Source organism: Ranitomeya variabilis, chromosome 2 (genome assembly GCF_051348905.1).
Source record: "Ranitomeya variabilis isolate aRanVar5 chromosome 2, aRanVar5.hap1, whole genome shotgun sequence".
In the NCBI taxonomy this organism is placed as follows: Eukaryota; Metazoa; Chordata; class Amphibia; order Anura; family Dendrobatidae; genus Ranitomeya; species Ranitomeya variabilis.
The window spans coordinates 734,481,437-734,506,074 of NC_135233.1; the positions used below are offsets into that span (position 1 = coordinate 734,481,437).

A 24,638-nucleotide genomic window follows, 5' to 3' on the forward strand; every position below is an offset into this window, starting at 1 on the left:
CCAGAACCAGATCTGGCTGCTTTTACATAGAAGAAATGTAAACTGTGTTGACCTCAACTTGACCCTGAAATCATGGCTAAAAATGAATGTATTAGGCCTATGTGGACATGGGACCCCCGCCATATTTTTAATGTTTGAGCGGGGGGGCTTACATTCTAAGGCATGATTACTCTATATGTGAACACAGCCTTACTGACTGAGCTGCTTGGAGACGCTTTGATAAAATCACTATTTTATCTGCTGCAGATCTACCAGTTCTCTAAATGCTGAGCACTGCATAACCCCGCCCACACCACTGATTGGCTGTTTTCTGTGTACACTAGCGACTTTCTGCCACTGTACAATCAGTGATGGGGGCGGGGTTACACAGAGGAGGACTACATGGCACGAGACAATTAGTCCTGTAGTGATAATCTCCGGCTGATAAAACACTGATTGTCTTAAAACTACAACAAGCAACCCAGCAAGTGACACATTGTTAGAATCAGGGTCTCTGCCCCTATATTGTGCTGCTCTCAAAAACCTGATGACAGATTCCCTTCTTTCCTTGAACTCCTTCTGGTAGGTTCTAACCACTTCATACCAGGGACAACTCACAAGGTCGAACATTCTAGAGAGCCCCTGACTATTAATCTAGAAAATGTAATGGCACAGATCCTTATACTTGCTTCTTTTACCTGCTTTGTAAAACATTCAAGAACTGAATGTTTGGGTAAGGTCACACAACCGTTTTCTCCACATCTGAGAAAAATATCTGATTACTCCGATCAGACTTTGATCAGAGTGGCATCAGTTTTTCTCGGACATGGGGACAAAAAAAAAAAAAAGTTTCTCCACCCTCTCCATTCAATCTGCCTGCGAAAATTGGACCACACTCCAAATTTTTTCATAGACCCATAGCATTGACAATTTTGATCCAACACTAGGATAAAAATCAGACATTTGTCTGATTTTTTCCCGCAGACTACTTGGTCCGAGGAAAACGTATTGGGTATGTACACAGCCCCATAGAATATCAGATATGAGTGCTATCTGTGAAAACCATGTTTAACACTCGTCCGAGAACATCGGTCTTGTGCACGAGCCCTTTGGGTACGTGCACACGTTGCAGATTACTCTGCGGATTTTTCCACACTGATTTTGGTAAATCGGCAGGAAATCCACACTGCGGATTTACAGCGGAATTACTGCGGTTTTTGTGCGGATTCCACTGCGGTTTTACACCTGCGGATTCCTATTATGGAGCAGGTGTAAACCGCTGCGGAATCCGCACAAAGAATTGACATGCTGCAGAATAAACAACGCTACGTTTCCGCGCATTTTTTTCCACAGTATGTGCACTGCGGATTTTGTTTTCCATAGGATTACATGGTACTGTAAACTCAGGGAAAACTGCTGCGACTTCGCAGCAAAATCCACAGCGTGTGCACATACCCTTTAAGTGCGACCAAACATATCCTATCCTTTAATATGAGCCCTTCTAATGGGGCATTTTTCACTTCACCTATAATGTGACAAGTGTAGGTTTCTTACGTTGACCTTTCATTATTATACAGATTTAAAGGTTAGTGACAGTGAATATGGCCACCTCCACAGTGCTGACTGACAAGTATGGGAGCTAAGGATATTTTACACCATAGCTAGGAACATTAACAATTCAGAATTCTGAGAAATCTAGAAAACCCACTTCAGTATTGTAGTTTTAGACAGATTTTTGTAGATAGATATAGATATGAAACATCCAAATTGAATTTACATGATGCTTCTATAAAGGCACCACTCAGGTTCCTGAGACTTTTGTATTTATCTTTTTATAATGCAGTAACATGCGTAAAAGCTATTTTGCTCAATTTGTTATTAGCACGATGCATTGAACTCTAATTGCCGCTGCAGCAGAATAGTGTGTTGACCTTGTCAGGAGCAGTGACCTTACCATTTATTTCACACACTCTGTTACTTATCTTCATTTTTCACTGCTCACAACATTTCCTTAAAGAAGCACTCCCACCAAAGATTTTATCCTATTACCTGTCAGCAGGATTGTGCTGAGTAACCTACACACAGTGTCAGGTCGGCGCTGTTACACTGATTAAAGTGATACCTTGGTTGATGAAATCCGTCTTGTGGTTGTTGTTTAATCTTTACTTTTATTTTTGAGTTAATGATATGGGATTTTTTTCCCAATATATATATATATAGACTCTTCATTATGTAAACTATGGGGCAGGTCACTGAGGGATCGGTGACCTGTCAGAAGCCATACTGGTGAATATCTAATCAGAGCATGACATGAAGACCCCCCCCACACACACACAGGCCGCCCCGCAACACGAGCATATCATTAACTCAAAACTGAAAATAAAGATTAAACAACAACCACAAGACGGATTTCATCAACCCAGGTATCATTGTAATCAATATAACGGCGCCGACCTGACAATGCCTGTAGGTTACTGTGCACAATCCTGCTGACAGGTTCCCTTTAAGAAGGCTTTAATCAAAACCATCAAGAAAGATTTGTGGCAATATGCAAGACAATGGGTTGAAGCTTGTAAAGGCAAATTACATTTTCAATTAGATAAAACTAGGAGCACAATTTATCTGAAAGCTTTCAAGGTGAAAATAATATTCAATTATCTGAAAGCTATAGCTAGAGGCATTTATTTCCAAAACTAATTTTATAGATATTACTGACCTGGCAAGGTCACTCTTCAATGACTTTCATCAACCTGGTACCCAACTTTGTGATGATGTCTGCTTAGCACCTGTGAAGTTTCCCACAGTTAAGCTGACATTCTGTGCAGAGATGAGGGTGTCAAAGTTAAAATCCAGCCCATCCGCATCCATGAGTTCATTTCGAATGATCGTTTCCATATCGCACTCCAAGCTCCCATTGAAAATTTCCAGGTCCAAATCAGTTGGGAACTTTTCATGCACTGGAAGGTTCATGCCTGTGTACAAGGACCCTGAGAGCGTGTCTGATAGGGCTTGCATAGAATGACTGACAGAGGACTGCTGCTGGTGTTTGGATGAGTCCAAGTTGTTGCTGTCATTTAAACCAATGTTATTTATGCTGTTTGAGAAGGCACGGCTGCCACCAAGAAATGAACTATGGGACTGCTGCTGGTGGTGTAACAAGTTTTGATTAACCAGACCTCCACCTTGGTTGGACGGAGCGGCAAAAGACATCATCGGGTCATTCCTCAAAATTATATTTCTACGGGAATTCTGAGCAGTGACTGCAGTACTGGCCTGGGACATGAGTGGATCAGATTGAGTCATTAAAACATCACTATGGCTAAGTGAGTCAGTGGTAAGAAGGTCCTGTAGAGACTGGTTACTGTAATGATTTATGGAAGAGAAGGTTGCTTGTTTGTTCTCTTGTATGGTTTGCATTGGGGATTGACGCAAAGAGGTCAAAGGAAAATTGAAGCTACTTGTGTTAGTGAAGCTACTGGATGGAGAACTGAGGCTCGAGCCTTTAGTGCCATAGGTAAAGCTGGAACTTCTCTGCATGCCCACACCAGGAGATGACTGCTGAGAAGTAAGGGAAATGTCATCCAGCAAATCATCCATAAGGTTATCTGTTAAACCATCATTTAAGTTCATGGTTTCAGCCATATCTGTTATCCTTGGCAACTCCACTGTGGATGGTTTACTTAAGGATGGAGACATACTTCCAGGACTATACAACATGGGGGATAAAGGAGAGTCGTCATCTTGAACATCATCAAGTTCAGTGGTAGCTGGGATTGGAGATAAACGGCCACTTATCGTGCTGGCATTAGAGTTTGTACGCGAGCGGAAATCTGTCCATGCATCCAGCTCATCACTGCTCCGTGATGTAGGGCTTCCCGGCCATTTTAGTTGTGAAGGGCTGTCATCGGTAGCATCCTGGGCCACCTGCATGGACGCTTTTTTCTTTGCGGCTCTCCCCCGGCTCTTAGTGTATTTGTTACTGTTGTCCATAGATACAGCACGCCGTCTCGGTGCCTTTCCACCTTTTCCGCCGTCTGGGTTGATCATCCACCAAGAGCTTTTTCCGGTGCCCTCGTTTTGAACTCGAATAAATCTGCTATGCAGAGACAAATTATGCCGTATTGAATTCTGAGGGAATAAGGAAGAAAGGACAAGTTAGATAGGCAAAGGTAATGCAAGTGAATACATAAATAGCTTCTAATATCCTCCACAAATTGCAGAACCTATTTTCTCTATGCTCATGGTTCTCCATGGGTAAACGCATTTGTCATAATCTCCTCCACTCTCTTTGATGGGTGACTGTACTATGTAATCATTATCCTTACATTCAATAATCACTGGCTTAGTCCATCACCTTCAGTGCATTATAGCAGAACATTTTCAAAGTCACCAAGAGAAAGGACGATATTTCTAGCACTTTTATATCATCTGCTGAACATAGATAAAAGCGATATCAACTGTTATACAACAAATTTAAAATCAATTAAAAAATAAACAAAATAAATAAATAGGTATATCCATTATTATCATGGCTTTTGTACCTAAAGGAACTGTTAGCAAAGTAGCAAAGTCTGGGAGGAAATGCCAGTAAGATGTTCTTTTTATTATCTGAACACAATAAACCGCAATCACAGCTCTGGAATATTCTCACTGCTAAAATTAATCTTGAAGCATATGCCTAATCTGAAACATTTTAGGGCTCCTGGAAAAAGGTCATAATTAGAATAAATAACAGGGCTACAACACAAAATGCACCAAAAAAACAAATTAAAACAACCTTTTATTCGAAATGAGATACACACCTAGTGTGACTCAAGGTAATAAAGAAATGAGTAAGGGTACATTAACACTTGAGTATAACAATTATTATTCACGATTATCTTTCAAATACCTATTTATTGGATGAAGTGATCTTTTCTACTGCACAAGAGATCATCATTCTTGACAGCGCATTGTCCTGTGTAAACATGACCTTGTGCTGCCGAGAATAATGGAAGCTTATGTGCACTGTTTGATCTGTCCTAGAATGATCAGTGCACATTTGAGGAGCGGTCTACCTGTGTAAACAGTCAATTGGTCGTTTAGTATCAACTGTCGGTCCATGTTTACCTTAAATGGTACAGAAATGCTGACAACAAGATAACATCTTATTTCTACAATTAGTAGGCATGTGTTAAGGACCCCATACACATTAGATAAAAGTAGCCAATTTTATTTAAATTGGTCGAGCATCAATGGCATATAGTGGATTATTGAATCTCCCCCATTACTAGACGAGTCTGAACTCATTATCAATAGAGTTGACAAAAAGACACATCCATCAAATTCATACTGATGAGATATGATAAAAGGAAATGGGGTACATGTACGACCACAATGCATCCACTCCTGATCCCAACTGTCGATGCACTGAACAAACATTCAGAAAAGAACGTTACTAGTGATGAGCGAACATGCTGGGATAAGGCGTTATCCGGCATGCTCAGGTGCTAACTGAGTGACTGGCGTGCTAGAATAATATTTCCAAGTCCCCGTGCCTGTCTCACGGCTTTTCAACTGCCACAACACATGCATGGACTGCCTGTTTGTTAGGCCATCCCTGCATATGTTGCGACTGTCAAACATCCGCTCGAACTCGTACATATTTTTAAAGACACTCGGTTAGCACATGAACATGCTCAGATAACACCTTATCCAAGCATGTTCGCTCATCACTAAACTGGACATATATCATATGAAATAAACATGGAGAACTTTTGTAAAGTGCCATCAAAGCCATCCACATACATTTTAAGCAATTCCTTGTCCCCTCTTATTCCCCTGAAGGCACTACCGCACGACTGGTTTGCTGACATTCAGTTCTTCTAGCCCGTTACTGCCCCTCCGGGCTCCAGCATGCACTGCCACCGCTCGCTCCCAGAGCGCTGATCTGCATAATTCAATTCCTAAACTCTGAGCTCTCATGGACTATTCTACCTTAGCTACCCCCATTTATGCAATTTCAATATCACAGGTAGGCTCATTGGTCAAGTAGACACGTTGCATGGGAATATTAACGTCTGTAGCAGTGTTGGGTCACACCACACACTCGAAACACCCACTGAGATGATTGACTTCTCCTTCACCAGTGTTCAGCTGGTCCAGACCTCCTCTTGTAAAGGAGATTGTACACGACCGCTGATATTTCAATCCTGGCACAGGCCGGAAGTACAGAGCAGTGTGGGATCAGGAAGTCATAGGGAGAGTATCAGGCTGCACAGGCACCGAACACTGCAGAATCTCTGCAGTAAGTACAGTTGAAAAAAATCTATGAATGACGGGAATAAAAGTTTTAGCTCATAATTCTTGGTTCCTAAAAAATGAAAAAACAAAAAAAACTTTAAAGGAGAATGCCTAAAATTTGGAAGTTAGCCCTTATCCATTGCGTAGGGGTAAGTTCATGATTGCCGAGTGCACGAGCCATGACTGATCCCAAGCACTGAGGCTCTATACAGCCATGTGTGAATGGAGAAGTGGTTGATCATGTGCACTGCAGTGCATTCATTATTAATGGGACCCCCAGAGATAATCAAGAGCTGTGCTCTGCTAGTACTCTGAACTTCGAAAAGAATGAATGGAGCAGCAGTACACCTGTTGGACCACCTCTTCAGAGCCCTGGTTTTCAGGATCGGTGGGGGCCCCAGCGGTCAGATCCTAGCGATCAAGAACTTATCTCTTATAGAATAAGGGGCAACTTACAAACTTAATATTCCTTTACGTCCTTTATTTTATGTACATAGTACTTTCACTTTTTTTAAAGTGATGCTAGAAACAGAAACAAAGAAAAGTCTTTCTAAATTCCTTTCTGCTTGCATCCAATCTATTCAAATAAGCAAAGAAACAAACAATTAAATCAGTTTTCTCTCATTTGCCATTAGTGTGGTGTGTGCTGAAGCCAATTAGCAAACTATTCACCTGTCCCTACCTTCTGACTGGGGGCACAATGAGGCACAGCAGTGCAATTTTACGGCTTGACAGTTCCAGCCAGATCTGCATTGTGGTCATTGTCAACAGCTGTCAAGCTTTATGTTAACTGACAGGAGCATCTAAGTAACCCCCCAATGGCTGAAAATGACTGGGAAACAAATGTTCTAACTGAATAACAACTAATGTGGAAATGTTTGTACATAGTGGGCATGGTAAATATTACTATTGGGAGTGTGATCTACTGTCAAAAAGACCAATTTTCTAAATTCAGTACCAATCTCTTTCTATCTTTGTAGATGTTTTTACAAAGCGGACTAAACTTAAAATTAATTCTACGACTGAAAAGAACATCTTTACTATTACATCTGTGAGAATTGGCATGAAAATATGACTTCCAGCTAAATGCATGGTTTCCAGTAACGATGCAAGGAACATAAGCTGACCACAATAGGGATTCCTTCCAAGTGAACCAAAAATCTGGCGTTGTGCGTACATGTCTCCTTTCATCCTCAATAGCAGAGGAGTACAGTGTGGTGGATATAATATAATAAAATGCACTGTACTTATGGGAATGTAATGCGTCAGTAAACTACAACCAATGCAGACTATGGGCAGAAACAAGGGAACACCAAAGAGAATACTGTGTGATCTTTGCTTTTCAGGACCTCTAAACTCAGCCATGTGGTGTAAACACATGGAGGAGCGAGTAAGGAGTCTGCTTTTCAGGACCTTAACAGCTGTTTGCGCTCTGTGCCCGCTGGAGAGCTTTCGAGAACATTCCATTCTACACAGTCGCACTTTCGTTTCTGGCATAAACTACAAGCCATTTATAGTTTTTGTATGAGGCCTACATATCAAAAGATCCGGTAATGGCCTCTGGAATGTCAATAGTTCAATTTGGGAAACAATAAAAGCACAATAAGGAGGTTTTAATGAGTCTAAATACATTCACCAAAAGTAAACAAAATATAAAAAATGTGACAATAACAGAAAAATCTTAAAGAATTTTTTAAATACAGAATTATGATTACTTCTAGTTTGAGGTGCACCGGCCGGGTCTGCATTACCGAGAAAGAATAACAAAAGGGTGGGTTCATCAACCAGTTTTTGCCATAAAACTGTTTGAAATGTTGCAACATTTTTGCATAATTTTTTAGCATTAATTTAGTGATTTTTTGTTTTGTTTTAACAATCTGTAATAAATGTGCACATGATTCCTTTTCATGGTAACCTGTTAGCAGCACTCCCTTTAGACTACGATATATACCTTACCAAAGTGAGTGCAGTTTCATCAACCAATGGACCACCATAGTTCTGATTGTAGCACCGGACAAAGTGAGACCTGCACCCAACATCTTAAACATAGTGCTGTACCCACATAGAGAATTTATATGCAGGGACCTTCAACCCAAAACCCCCAACCATCCGGCCAATTCACTGTAGGGATTTCAGCTTGGATAGGACCTTCAACCCAATACCCCCAACCATCTAGTCTATTCACTGTAGGGACTTCAGCTTGGATAGGACCTTCAACCCAATACCCCCACCCATCCAGTCTATTCACTGTAGGGACTTCAGCTTGGATAGGACCTTCAACCCAATACTCCCACCCATCCGGCCTATTCACTGTAGGGACTTCAGCTTGGATAGGACCTTCAACCCAATACCCCCAACCATCCGGCCTATTCACTGTAGGGACTTCAGCTTGGATAGGACTTTCAAACTAATACCCCCACCCATCCGGTCTCGGTCTATTCACTGTAGGGACTTCAGCTTGGATAGGACATTCAACCAAATACACCCACCCAGGGCCGGACTGGCCATCTGGCAAATGCCAGAAGGGCCTGTCCGGTCGTGGGCTGCCGTGCCTGCTACCTTGTTAACAGAATCGGTGTTCTCAAGATACCCATACTGTTAAGAGTTGTGACGGAGCACAAAGTCGCTGTCTCCGTCACTTACCCCAGCAGGCCACGAGTAACATTAGAAATATTGGTCTTGTAGGAAATCTTCCTTTCCTCCATCCAGGGTAATATTAGTAATATATCCCATCTGGTACTTGGGGATGGGGACAACATAGGCCTGTGTGATTCCAAATGCCAGGGCTGAATTTCGGCACCAGTCCGTACCTGCACCCACCCAACCGGCCTATTCACTGCAGGGACTTCAGCTTGGATAGGACCTTCAACCCAATACACCCACACAACCAGCCTATTCACTGTAGGGACTTCAACTTGGATAGGGACTGAAGCCCTAAGGCAAGGAAGTCTGCCTAGTTGATAAGTTCCCTTGTAAGACTTTCTAAAATGTAAAATTGATATGATATGTTTGAGACAATAGAGCCAGTGTCTCCAAACTTGTAGTTTATTTTTTAGCTAACCATTTAAGGTACCATATGTACATAAAATAAATATAAAAATAATATATATGAAGTAATGACATAAAGAAAACATTGGGAAGTGAGTTTATGGCAACATGCATATGCAAGTGCAATGTATACATTTAAAAATTAATATGTTAAAGGATTAACCCCATTACTTTTATAAAGATTAACGGATAGGTCATCAATAGCATATCGGTAGGGGTCCAAGACCGAACACCCTCACTGAGGAGCAGTTCTCACTGCCACTTCTGGCTGGGTGTCAGCATTTGAGGAGGTGAATAGCATAGCTCTGTCAAATGTGAAGTGGTACCGGGCTGGGTGTTGCAGATCCGCTTTTATTTATTCAAATAGGAAGAAATCTGCATTACCCAGCAGCTATGCTAACTTCAGTATTAGAGGCCAATTACAGACGTACATTAGAGATTCCTTTGTTTTTTTTATGGGGAAGAAAAACTAGTCAAAGCGACAGACACTTTAGCAAACCTGGCCGACCCTGTTATAACTAAATAATTATAAGTGATGTACACCTTCCAACTATGTTATGAATAAATATTTTCATGGATTATACTACTACTATGTGGTGAGCGCTGCATATTTATTCTTCATGGAATAGAATACTCTGTTGAGAGTAGTCAACGCTCATAATGGAGTCAAGACAGCTGTGACAGATCTATCTTCACACAGACTGCAACGGATCCTAAAGGATCACATTAACTCTTAACGGCTATGCGTAAAAACAAACAAATATTTAACTCCTAGAAACTGACTGTTGCACATTTGCAGCAAATGCCATGGTGCGGCCTGTAGTGCACAGCTGGCCGGCAATTGAGGACACTACAATTAGCTCTTTACATGCTGACTTTATCACACCCCAATCATCATCTTGTGCACATTGGAAGTGTAAACAGGCTATAAAGCGACCGCCGATAGGCCAGTGTAAACAGGCTATAAAGCGACCGCCGATAGGCCAGTGTAAACAAGCTATAAAGTGACCTCCGATAGGCCAATGTAAACAGGCTATAATGCAACCGCCGATCAGCCAATGTAAACAGGATATAAAGCGACCACCGATAGGCCAGTGTAAACAGGATATAAAGCGACTGGCGGTCAGCCAATGTAAACAGGCTATAAAATGACCGCTGATAGGCCAATGTAAACGGGCTATAAAGCGACCTCCGATAGGCCAGTGTAAACAGGCTATAAGGCGACCTCCGATAGGCCAGTGTAAACAGGCTATAAAGCAACCGCCGATCGGCCAGTGTAAACAGGCTATAAAACAACCGCTGATCAGCCAATGTAAACAGGCTATAAAATGATCGCCGATAGGCCAATGTAAACAGGCTATAAAGCGACTGCCAATCTGTCAGTGTAAACAGGAAATAAAGCGACCGCCAATAGGCCAGTGTAAACAGGCTATAAAGTGACCGCCGATAAGCCAGTGTAAACAGGCTATAAAGCGATCACCAATCGGCCAGTGTAAACAGGCTATAAAGCGACCGCCGATCGGCCAGTGTAAACAGGCTATAAAGCAGCCGCCGATTGGCCAATGTAAACAGGCTATAAAATGACCGCCGATAGGCCAATGTAAACAGGCTATAAAGTGACCACTGATCGGCCAGTGTAAACAGGCTATAAAACAACCGCCGATAGGCCAATGTAAACAGGCTATAAAACAACCGCCGATCAGCTAGTGTAAACAGGCTATAAAGCGACCCCCAATCGGCCAGTGTAAACAGGCTATAAAGCGACCGTCGATCGGCCAGTGTAAACAGGCTATAAAGTGACTGCCGATCGGCCAGTGTAAACAGGCTATACAACAACCGCCGATAGGCCAATGTAAACAGGTTATAAAGCAACCGCCGATAGGCCAATGTAAACAGGCTATACAACAACCGCCGATCAGCTAGTGTAAACAGGCTATAATGCGACCGCCAATCGGCCAGTGTAAACAGGCTATAAAGTGACAGCCAATAGGCCAGTGTAAACAGGCTATAAAGTGACAGCCAATCGGCCAGTGTAAACAGGCTATAAAGCAACTGCCAATTGGCCAGTGTAAACAGGCTATAAAGTGACCGCCGATTTGCCGGTGTAAACGGGTTATTAAGCGACCGCAGATCAGCCAGTGTAAACAAAGCCTTATAGCTCACCTTTTTCAATATTTTGAGATGAGTACAACTCCCTTTATCACATATGAAAAAAATCTTCAACATGTTGCAGACTACTTCAAGGTGCCCATAAAACCAAAGATATTTTTTCGGTATACAACAATCCATCATCATGTTCCAGATAAGGTTGTTATGATCACAAATAGATGGAAGAAAGCAAACCAGCAGGTTAAACATGCCACAACGGGACTTTCACCGCTGCCATGTCTGTCTCCTCTACAAGGGCTTGTAAGGTCCTTGAACTTTGAGTGGTGAGAGTTAATCTGAGACAGAAACTCTCCACAAGGGGCTATTTTAGATGCCTAATCAGTTTATCAGCCATTCTGTGAAAACAAAATGCATGGGTTTAAAGCAAGCTTTAGTTCAATAGAAGGGAGGAAGATTAACGGTTTCTCTTTCAACATGATCTCTTGAGGGTTAGAGGAAAAAAAAATTAAGGGATATTCTTCAACTTCTTGATACATATGCATTCACAAAAGCATCAAAGTGCATGAGCTATAGATTTATCTTGAATTATTTTCTTTCTTAAAATTATATCAATAATGGATTTGGACAAAATGCACTTCTACCCAACCCACATTGAATATAGTCTTTCATTACATTTTAGATCAATGCCAGCAATCTTTCTGGATCCAAACATTTTATTGTCATTGTACGTATTACATAAATGTATGTCAGTTCTTAGTCTCACGATGCATAGGACGCTAAGACATCTAAGGCTATGTTCACATGTTGCATTTTGCTGCGTTTTTTAATGCACATTTCCAGCTGTTTGCTAGAATGGAAGCCTATGGGAGCCGGAAAAAGGCGGATCCGGTGGCCTGATCCGTTTTTTTAAACTGAGCATGCTCCAAATTTTTTTTTTATCCAATAATCTAGATAGGCTAGCCGGATCTGTCAAAAAAACGGATCCATGGCATCAGTTTTTCACAATCTGTGCCGGATCCAGTTTTTCCAACATTCGCCGGATTTAGCCTGACACTGAAAACCAGATGTGTGAAAGTAGCCTAAGAATTCTAAATCTACATTGGGAAATGTATCAAAGCTAGCTGCGATCGAAATGCGTCGCTCATGTCCTCAAGTGCGTTATAGTGTGGTCCTAGGAGCTGGAGCTATTTTAATTATGTGGAATAAAATTTGACAATTTTTTAAAGAGGAGCAAGAACATCACCTTTTTTTCTTCGGTATATGATTACGTCTAATCAGGATGGAGTTCCGTGCGCTTTCTGAAGATCGGTGAGCTGGCTTTGTTTCTTTAGTTCTGTATTACATAAGTGTGCACCAACCCTTGTGGGATAAGTCAGCTGTGAGGCCAAGGTAGCATTTCTGCTCATTTGTCACATGGACACACCCTATGTACCATCAATATCTCCCTTCTACAAGTCCTGTCTATTCTCACACTGCCAAACACACACACATGACTCACAAGTGCCAGGGACAATTGTAAAGACAGGGAGGAGTGACAACACTTCTATTCAGATGTCAGCAATTTGCAATGTTTACATGAAAACCCTTCAGCGGAAGGCAGCATGTTTCTAGGAAGAAGCAGGAATGCAGCTTAGTATCTATGAAATGTAAAGACCCTGTGATGGCATAAGGCTCCATTCCTCCTAGAATCGTATATCACACTGTATACTATCAGAAGCAAAACAATGGGTAGAAACACTGGAGCACTACATGCTTGGTATAAAAGCAATGAACACTTACTTCTAAATCTGCCGATCACAGCAAAGTTGAGAATAGAGTCAAAGTTTGAGAGAGAATTCTTTTTATGGGTATTCTCACATTCACAATCTTGTGTGCCACTGTACCACCTTTTTTTTTCTTTTAAATCATTAATCTTTGCAAATACACCATAAAGGAATGCATCAGAAGGAGAGATAAGCAAATTGATTTGCTGGATCATTGTCCAGAGGCCACAGTATGTAATCCATGGTCGCCAAACGGGAGCACTGCTAACTGCTCCCTGCCTGCAAGCCTCCCTAGAGCCTCCACTGATTAGTAGGCCTGGTGTAATATCATGCGTGCATCATGCTACAACAATGACGCTGTGCTGGGCCTACAAATCAGAAGGAATACTGACATTGGCTGCTGGACCATGGTCTTACTCATCTTTAACCAGTAGACTGCTTTTGGGGAGTTTTCTCCTTAGCGGGAATCTGTAAGTAAGCGCACACTCCCCACCCAAACAACTTATATGAGCACGCGGGTCACTGAAATGTAAATCCATCAACACCTTTATATTCTCTACTAGATGGTGGCCCGATTCTAACGCATCGGGTATTCTAGAATTTTCTGACTGACAGAACGTGTTCAGTGAACGTGACTGAACTATGTCGCACTATAATAATAATAATAATTTTATTTATATAGTGCCAACATATTCCACAGCGCTTTACACTGTGACTGACAGAATGTGTTCAGTAAATGTGACTGAACTACGTGGCACTGTGACTGACAGAATGTGTTCAGTAAACGTGACTGAACTACGTGGCACTGTGACAGACAGAACTTGTTCAGTAAACGTTACTCAACTACGTGGAACTGTGACAGACAGAACTTGTTCAGTAAACGTGACTGAACTACGTGGCACTGTGACTGACAGAACTTGTTCAGTAAACGTGACTGATCTACGTCACACTGTGACTGACAGAACTTATTCAGTAAACGTGAGTGAACTATGTCACACTGTGACTGACAGAACTTATTCAGTAAACGTGAGTGAACTATGTCACACTGTGACTGACAGAACTTATTCAGTAAACGTGAGTGAACTATGTCTCACTGTGACTGACAGAACTTGCTCAGCAAACGTGACTGAACTACGTGGCACTGTGACTGACAGCACTTGTTCAATAAACGTGACTGAACTACGTGGCACTGTGACTGACAGCACTTGTTCAGTAAACGTGACTGAACTATGTGGCACTGTGACTGACAGAACTTGTTCAGTAAACGTGACTGAACTACGGCCGGACTGCACCTGTCGCTGATTGGTCGCTGGCGGCTGGCGCGACCAATCAGCAACGCGGGATTTCCGTTACAGACAAACAGACAGCAATAGACGATTATATAGTAGATTTGTTGCCACATTCCTGATTAATTAGCATTTAAATTCCTATGCATACTAGGCATTAAGTGCTCTGAGAATGAAAGAGCACTTAAGAGTCACTACTTGCAGACCTGCTTGCCCACTCAACAGAAGCCTCTTTTGGCATCATGCCTGGTGCCGGACATTACACGAACTGTAAGTTATCAATCAAGCTAAAGATGCTGGTGTCAGGGCAGGAAACAACCTCAGGAGATTGTTAAAGAGGCCCTTTAAAGGGTAATCTGTCACCCCCTGGGGCATTTTTAGCCTATTATTATTGGCATACAGGGGATAGAATGGTTAAACTAGTTATACCTGTATGCCTATATCTTCAGTCCTGTTGTTGAGAAATCGTCTTTTATTTCTTTAAGCTAATGATTTCTCCCAGGTTCTGGGGAGTGCAGTGCCTGGAAGAAAACTCTGTCTCAGGTCTTCATTTGCGTACCACCGCTCCTCCTAAAAGGGCACTAAAACTTACCATTTCCGCCCTTCTATGGGCATTGGATTCATTGTTCTTCTGCGCTGGCGAGTCACTGCGCAGTAGTAATGACCCGGTGGCGTAGAAGAATGCTGAAGTACGTATAATAGCGCTATTGCAGGGCGCAGGATTCCAGGGCCACCAATACATGTCACCGGGCACTGTGACACCGATGGGAGGGGGGTGGTACACATATGATGACTGGAGGCAGAGTTTTCTTTCAGGCACAGCACGCCCTAAAGTCTGGAAGAAATTATTAACATAAAGAAATAAAAGACGATTTTTCAACATGAAGATCAAAGATATGGGCATTTATTTATGTATATATCTTTATATCATATATATGCAAATTGCCTCTTCAGAGAAAAAGAGGACTTGAACTCTATAGCACCATCTGTTGGAAGCAGTGATCCTGCAAGTCACTATCAACCTTTTAACGAGTCTTGCAATATGATTTAGGATAAAATCCTAATCAGAATGGCGCCATAAGGTTCAAATCCTCTTCCTTTCTGAAGAGGCAATTTGCATATTACATTTTCCCAGAGGAGCACTGCACGGCGAATAAGCCTCCTTACCTTGCTTGGCATGCCATAGCCAGTATGTCACTCTCCACAAGGAGAAACGTTACTATATATATATATATATATATATATATATATATATATATATATATATATATATATATATATATATATATATACACTCACCGGCCACTTTATTAGGTACACCATGCTAGTAACCGGTTGGACCCCCTTTTGCCTTCAGAACTGCCTCAATTCTTCGTGGCATAGATTCAACAAGGTGCTGGAAGCATTCCTCAGAGATTTTGGTCCATATTGACATGATGGCATCAGACAGTTGCCGCAGATTTGTCGGCTGCACATCCCAAAGATGCTCCATACAAGGCAGGATGGATCCATGCTTTCATGTTGTTTACGCCAAATTCTGACCCTACCATCCGAATGTCGCAGCAGAAATCGAGACTCATCAGACCAAGCAACGTTTTTCCAATCTTCTACTGTCCAATTTCGATGAGCTTGTACAAATTGTAGCCTCAGTTTCCTGTTCTTAGCTGAAAGGAGTGGTACCCGGTGTGGTCTTCTGCTGCTGTAGCCCATCTGCCTCAAAGTTCGACGCACTGTGCGTTCAGAGATGCTCTTAGGCCTACCTTGGTTGTAACGGGTGGCGATTTGAGTCACTGTTGCCTTTCTATCAGCTCGAACCAGTCTGCCCATTCTCCTCTGACCTCTGGCATCAACAAGGCATTTCCGCCCACAGAACTGCCGCTCACTGGATTTTTTTTCTTTTTCGGACCATTCTCTGTAAACCCTAGAGATGGTTGTGCGTGAAAATCCCAGTAGATCAGCAGTTTCTGAAATACTCAGACCAGCCCTTCTGGCACCAACAACCATGCCACGTTCAAAGGCACTCAAATCACCTTTCTTCCCCATACTGATGCTCGGTTTGAACTGCAGGAGATTGTCTTGACCATGTCTACATGCCTAAATGCACTGAGTTGCCGCCATGTGATTGGCTGATTAGAAATTAAGTGTTAACAAGAAGTTGGACAGGTGTACCTAATAAAGTGGCCGGTGAGTGTATATATACTGCTCAAAAAAGTAAGGGGAACACTTAAACAGAAGAATATAACGCTAAGTAAATCAAACTTCTGTGAAATCAAACTGTCCACTTAGGAAGCAACACTGTTTGACAATCAATTTCACATGCTGTTGTGCAATTGGAATAGACACACTCGTGGTAGCATGAGACGGACTCTACAACCCACACAAGTGGCTCAGGTAGTGCAGCTCATCCAGGATGGCACATCAATGCGAGCTGTAGCAAGAATGTTTGCTGTGTCTGTCAGCGTAGTGTCCAGAGGCTGGAGGCACTACCAGGAGACAGGCCAGTACACCAGGAGACATGAAGGGGGCCGTAGGAGGGCAACAACCCAGCAGCAGGACCGCTACCTCAGCCCTTGTGCAAGGAGGAACAGGAGGAGCACTGCCAGAGTCCTGCAAAATTACCTCCAGCAGGCCACAAATGTGCATGTGTCTGCACATACGGTTAGAAACCGACTCCATGAGGATGGTCTGAGTGCCTGACGTCCACAGATGGGGGTTGTGCTCACAGCCCAACACCATGCAGGATGCTTGGCATTTGCCACAGAACACCAGGACTGGAAAATTCGCCACTGGCGCCCTGTGCTCTTCACAGACTAAAGCAGGTTCACACTGAGCACATGTGACAGACGTGACATAGTCTGGAGACGCAGTGGAGAGCGATCTGCTGCCTGCAACATCCTTCAGCATGACCGGTTTGGCAGTGGGTCAGTAATGGTGTGTGGTGGCATTTCTTTGGAGGGCCGCACAGCCCTCCATGTGCTCGCCAGAGGTAGCCTGACTGCCTTTAGGTACCGAGATGAGATCCTCAGACCCCTTGTAAGACCATATGCTGGTGTGGTTGGCCCTGGGTTCCTCCTAATGCAGGATAATGCCAGACCTCATGTGGCTGGAGTGTGTCAGCAGTTCCTGCAAGATGAAGGCATTGAAGCTATGGACCGTCCCGCCTGTTCCCCAGACCTGAATCCGATTGAACACATCTGGGACATCATGTCTCACACCATCCACCAATGTCACGTTGCACCACAGACTGTCTAGGAGTTGCTGGATGCTTTAGTCCAGGTCTGGGAGGAGATCCCTCAGGAGACCATCCGCCGCCTCATCAGGAGCATGCCCAGGCGTGTAGGGAGGTCATACAAGCACGTGGAGGCCACACACACTACTGAGCATCATTTCCTTGTCTTGAGGCATTTCCACTTAAGTTGGATCAGCCCGTAACTTCATTTTCCACTTTGATTTTGAGCATCATTCCAACTCCAGACCTCCGTGAGATATTAGTTGTGATTTACGTTGAGAATTTTTAGGTTTCTCAACACATTCCACTATGTAAGGAATAAAGATTTACACCTTTAATTTTTCATTCAGTAATATCTAGGATGTGGGATTTTAGTGTTCCCTTTAGTTTTTTGAGCAGTATATACTGCTATATATAGCAGTATATACTGCTATATACTGCATAGTGTTTATACAGTATATACTGCATAGTGAATATATATATTCACTATGCATGTGTGTGTGACAATTCAATTCTTCAAGTTGAGTCTCTCAAGTTAGAAAAAAAACAACAAAAACATTTGAAACAGGATAACATTTTTGTTCTGCTTTTCCACTAGTGGTGCAGATCTCAGCAGCTTCACAATAGAAAGGTGTCAATAGCGTCTAGAGGAGGGAACTGTATAGCTGTGATTACACTACAGTGCCATATTATTATTATTATAATATTATTATTATTTATTTATATAGCACCATTAATTCCATGGTGCTGTACATGAGAAAGGGGTTACATACAGGGTTATAGATATTGTTTACAGTACACAGGTTTACAGTGACAGACTGGTACAGAGGGGAGAGAACCCTGTCCTTGCAGACTTACATTACATTCTATGGGTACCCGGTTTCACGTAAACACTGAACAAATGCTCCAAAAATTGTAAAAATAGGAATAGTTACTAAGAAGCCATGGTATACATCAATATATATTGATAAGTGAGGCTGTGATTTTGTCTGATGTATCACTGTTCATCACAAGCCTATAGGTGACCATTATAACTTCTGATGACCTTACAGTGGTTTACTAGTAAACACAAAAGGGGGTATTGGACCTGGTACCATAAATGAGCATGTATCCATGAGGACAATGTCTGCAGACTAACTACAGGTTCTGCTCACGATCTAGACACGAGTGGAAAACTCCAGAATGAAATGTTCCTTTCGAAGCACTGCACGTGTAATACAACATTAGGTTTTATTGCACAGAAGAGGTTTGGTGCTGCCACTAAGTCCCTAAGCATCTTTATTGGTTGTGTTACGAGGTGGAACAGGCCAGAAGCTACGAGCAGTCTTTCTAAAAATCTCAAGACAGCTACAAATGTAAACATATTTGATGTCTTGTCTGGCAGTGATTACGTCTGAGAAGACGATAAACCTACCGTAAATGCCCCACCTTACAGTGTACAAAATAAAACACTGTCGATATTTCTAAGAAACGTGACAAAAGGGAAACTGGAAAATAGAAAATTTTACACATCCCGATGAATAAGCTTCTGGAACTCCCTGTTTGTTATACAGCGCCCTTCAAGTACCGAAGGACACATGCAGAATAAAGCACATGGCCTAGGGTGCCAAATCTGAATTTTTTGGAACGGATTGCTACACGACTACAGGTCCCAATGGATCAATATGACTGGGACGTGTATTACTATTAAGGTTTTCCACAAGAATTTTTTTTTTTTTAAAGAATTTGACACACAACTATATAGTCAAAAGTTCTAGGACAGACATCTCAATGAATTCAGATTTTTATTCAGTCCCATTGCAACAGGTGTGAATTGTTCTATGAAGCTCACTGAATTTGTGTATGGTACGGTAATGCTGCTATGTTAACAAGTCAGTTCATGAAATTCCTTCCCTCCTAAATATTCCAATACCGTAAGTAGTATCATTGGAAAGTGGAAGTGTAGCGCCCCCACTGCCGCAGGGCCGAGGGGTACCCGGTACCGGGCCTCTGAGTCTCTGCTCTGGGGTTGTCACGGTGGCTAGACCCGGTCCGTGACCCTGCTGAGGGGCGCCCAATGAAAGGTGTGGGTGGTGATGCTCTAGTGGTGCGGGCCGCAGTAAATAAAGACACCAGGTAGCAGTCTCTTTACCTCTTTACTGAAGGCTTCAGGATCCTCAGTCCGGAATACGGTTAATCAGGCTGCGCAAGTCCGGCCGGTCCGATGGCACCTCCAGAGTTCCCTTTGCAGGTGGAAATCTGTGCCTACCTTCTAGCGCTTGTGTGTTGTGGTCCTCCCCTGCTGTGCTTACGGGATAGTCCCCACAACTGTTGTGTCTGTTTCTGAAGTTCCCTCACAACTCGATTATGATGTTCTTCTTCGTCCCCCAGATGATATGGCTAGGACGCACCCGTATGACGGGTAGGCTCGGAGCTCTTCCTGGACCCTAGTGTCGCCCCTCTCCTGTTGTTGCCCCCTATGTCTTCTTAGGTGATTTGGGTGAGACAGCCCGCCTATAACTGACTGTCCTGCCGTAGGTTTGAAGTTAGGCCTGCAGCTCTATACTTCCTCGGCGTTCCGGCCACCGGCTGCGCGCCTCAGTAGGATGTTGCCTCGTCTCACAGCACGACTCCTACTGGTGTTTCTCCTTGTTGCGTCGATCTCGTTTCTCACTCAGCACAATAAACCTCGCTTCTTGTCCTTTCTTAGGGCACCGCCGCTATCTCGTGCAGGCGCGGTCCCGTAACGTTCTCTCTGTTCGCTAGGCCTCTGTCAGGATCCCACCCCTGACAGGGACCCCCCTGAATCTTCCCCTGCAACACCCTCTGCCACAGGATGTTGCCTGGCTCCAACCCAGTCAGCTTCTCTCTAACTTCCTGTCTAACCCCCAGTTTTACCAGACTGTGAGGAGTGGCCTAATACATAGCGCCCTTAGCTCCCCCTGGAGGCCAGACTGTGAAGTGCATTGGTGTCTGTGATACCTGGTCAGGTGAACTCCTTCAGTGCCATCAGACGTACCATAGCCCCCCTTAGCGGCGGAGCATCAGTACTGCAACGACCAGGACTCTGGGGCGCTGCACTCCCCCCCGGTTAAATCCAGTACTCCTGGACTGGGAAGAAAACAACAATACAGGTCAGCAAAAAGACATACAATTTTGAAATGCAATAACAATAAGTAAGTTTGAACAGAGCTTCCCTTTATGGGAGGTGAGGACACTTGAACGTTACAAACATGGTTAAATATTTTAAATAACATACTATAAATAACTTCTCTTACCCAACCGGGTACTCTACTAAGTGCAAGTTTTTGAACAATAATTTAACATTGCCTTTAAGGACGTACACACTGAATCCACTAAAGACCTTCTTATAAAACACTATAAGGCTAATCAACTTTTCCTTCATTTTCCATCCTTACATCTGCAGGACCGCCTGTCTATCTGCCCCAGGCCTACTGCCTCTCGTTCTGTTGCAGGACCGCCCCTTTCCGCCCGGGCCTACTGCCTTTCTGCTACTATACACAGTATAGAACGTATCATCCATCTCTCAGTTCAGGATCACCAAGCCATCTCTGTATGGCTCCTAGGAGGACTCACCGACTAACCCCGTACGGGTTCACTTCCTGTCCTCATTCTCTAACACATTATTAAACATTCCTTACAATTAACTAGCTAACTACATATAACTGCTACATGTCAGCATTATTGCTTCTTCTGTCAAAGTATCATCATTCTCTAAGTGCTATCGATGAACGTCCCCTTTAAGAAGGGACCAAGTCTCTAAGAGGTAGTGCAACTTCTCAAGCTGCGAGGTCGTATACAGCAAGGGCTCCAGTGCTGTTTCCAGGAACAGTTTCTTCGCAAAGAGTTCTTTCTTTTGTAAAACCAGTAGAGGGCACCTTTAAGAAGGTGCAAACTATTTACAATGAGTTTGTAATCATGCAGTGTTCATGATCCAGCAGTTCTTTCAACAATGATAAAACGGGAAACAAAAACAAAAGCAGCAAAAGGGATCCCGGGTAAACGAAGGGATCCCTTTAAGAGTTAACCCTAGCCGGGTTTAAAGCAGCAAAAAGCAGGGAAACAAGCAGTTAACTATTTACATATCCATGGCATCGAGGTTTACTCTCGCTCTGGCGGCCGTAGCTCTGCATAGACCTCGCCCGGCAAGGTGATCGGCGAGATCGGGGCCTTTAAGAAGTGCTCCATACCCGGGGCCCGATCCCAGGGTGTAAGGCGCTGGAGCCTATAGGTCCCAGGGAGAGGGGGTGCCGCGACGGGGCCTATCAGCAGGTCCTCTGCTGGCGGGGCAGGGTCGTTCTTCATACCTGCTTCAGATGCGGTCCCTCCGGTGCCGATCTGCTCCGTCTCCGCTGGGATCTGGAACGCTGGTTGCAGGGCCTTGCGCTACGACGCTGTCATCTCCGTTTGCAGCATCTCGCTTTCCGGCAGGGCCTTGCTTTCTGGCTTCGGAGCGCGGGAACTTCTTTCCGGCTCCGGACCAGACGAGGCTGCCAACAGACGTCTGATGAGGCTCCCGACGAAGGTCTTCTTCCACCCGGCCTCAGTGCTCAGCTGCGTCCGCCGGAGTTGGTCGCCAAGCTCATCCACTCCGGCCTGCAGGAAGTCAATATCAGTGGTGGAGGCCTGGTTGCGGTGCCCCTCCGGGTAGCTGGGGGAGTCCTCTGCTCCTACCCCACGCTCCGGGTGGCTCGCCATGGCGTCCTCCATGTCGCTGACTTCTTCTTCCTGGTCCTTTTCCCGCTCTCTCCTTCGTGGGCGGTTTCGCTTTCTTGGTCTCTGACCACTTCCACGCCCTTCTTCTTCTCCTGCGCTCTCCTTAGCGCTGTAATGGCGGCGGTTTTGGCGGGAACTTTTGGCGGCTAGTGGCAATCCAAAGTCTTTGCAATAAGTCACAGTCCAAGCACAATAAATCACAGTTCCAAGGCACACATGACCTGATTCTTCAGGCTTAAGTAGATCCTGTTCGTGACGCCAAGTTGTAGCGCCCCCACTGCCGCAGGGCCGAGGGGTACCCGGTACCGGGCCTCTGAGTCTCTCCTCTGGGGTTTGTAAGAAAAACCTGGCACTCAACTTGCATAGAAATGTCTTTTAATGGTTCCAAGCGGAGGATATAGTGACAGCAGATAACAAAACGTTTCGGTCATACAAATCTGACCTTCATCAGTTGCACAGAATGATGACTGGTGACGTGGGTATTGTCTCTAACAATAGCCCTGTGATTATGGATTGCCCTGGGTTGAATGGCCCTGTTCAATATGAATAAATATGAGCGCAGCCCTGATGTGGCGCTGCTGTCACGGAGTCCACCGCTTCTCTGAAGCGGTGGACTCCGCGACAGCAGCGCCACATCAGGGCTGCGCTCATATTTATTCATATTGAACAGGGCCATTCAACCCAGGGCAATCCATAATCACAGGGCTATTGTTAGAGACAATACCCACGTCACCAGTCATCATTCTGTGCAACTGATGAAGGTCAGATTTGTATGACCGAAACGTTTTGTTATCTGCTGTCACTATATCCTCCGCTTGGAACCATTAAAAGACATTTCTATGCAAGTTGAGTGCCAGGTTTTTCTTACAAATATTACATATGGTTTTGGAACCTACCTGGGCACCATTAATTATTAGCTGTGCACACGTTCTTTATCTCTGCTCTGGGGTTGTCACGGTGGCTAGACCCGGTCCGTGACCCTGCTGAGGGGCGCCCAATGAAAGGTGTAGGTGGTGATGCTGTAGTGGTGCGGGCCGCAGTAAATAACAAGGACACCAGGTAGCAGTCTCTTTACCTCTTTACTGAAGGCTTCAGGATCCTCAGTCCGGAATACGGTTAACCAGGCTGCGCAAGTCCGGCCGGTCCGATGGCACCTCCAGAGTTCCCTTTGCACGTGGAAATCTGTGCCTACCTTCTAGCGCTTGTGTGTTGTGGTCCTCCCCTGCTGTGCTTACGGGATAGTCCCCACAACTGTTGTGTCTGTTTCTGAAGTTCCCTCACAACTCGATTATGATGTTCTTCTTCGTCCCCCAGATGATATGGCTAGGACGCACCCGTATGACGGGTAGGCTCGGAGCTCTTCCTGGACCCTAGTGTCGCCCCTCTCCTGTTGTTGCCCCCTATGTCTTCTTAGGTGATTTGGGTGAGACAGCCCGCCTATAACTGACTGTCCTGCCGTAGGTTTGAAGTTAGGCCTGGAGCTCTATACTTCCTCGGCGTTCCGGCCACCGGCTGCGCGCCTCAGTAGGATGTTGCCTCGTCTCACAGCACGACTCCTACTGGCGTTTCTCCTTGTTGCGTCGATCTCGTTTCTCACTCAGCACAATAAACCTCGCTTCTTGTCCTTTCTTAGGGCACCGCCGCTATCTCGTGCAGGCGCGGTCCCGTAACGTTCTCTCTGTTCGCTAGGCCTGTCAGGATCCCACCCCTGACAGGGACCCCCCTGAATCTTCCCCTGCAACACCCTCTGCCACAGGATGTTGCCTGGCTCCAACCCAGTCAGCTTCTCTCTAACCCTGTCTAACCCCCAGTTTTACCAGACTGTGAGGAGTGGCCTAATACATAGCGCCCTTAGCCCCCCCTGGAGGCCAGACTGTGAAGTGCATTGGTGTCTGTGATACCTGGTCAGGTGAACTCCTTCAGTGCCATCAGACGTACCATAGCCCCCCTTAGCGGCGGAGCATCAGTACTGCAACGACCAGGACTCTGGGGCGCTGCAGAAGCATTTAGGAACCAAAGCAACTCAGCCATTAAGAGGTAGCCCACGTAAAATTACAGCGTGGAGTCGCCAAGTGATGAAGCACACAGCGCATAAAAGTCCCCAACACATCAACATCAGCACAAACACTGTTCACTGGGACATTCGTTATATGGGTTTCCGTAGATAAGCAGCTGTATACAAGTTTACATCACCATGCATCAGATGGAGTGGTGTGAAGCGCACCA

At 44.4% G+C, this 24,638-nt stretch overlaps 1 protein-coding gene across 1 annotated transcript in view; it reads right to left on the bottom strand.

Annotated features, from left to right (window-relative positions):
• FOXO3 (forkhead box O3) overlaps window positions 1-24,638 on the bottom strand; it is a 154,832-nt gene that overhangs the window by 45,300 nt on the left and 84,894 nt on the right. Inside the window, exon 2 of the mRNA XM_077289592.1 lies at window positions 2,696-4,107. Coding sequence (XP_077145707.1) covers window positions 2,725-4,107 — 1,383 coding nt within the window. The 3' untranslated portion in view covers window positions 2,696-2,724. The remainder of the gene's footprint in view (window positions 1-2,695; window positions 4,108-24,638) is intronic.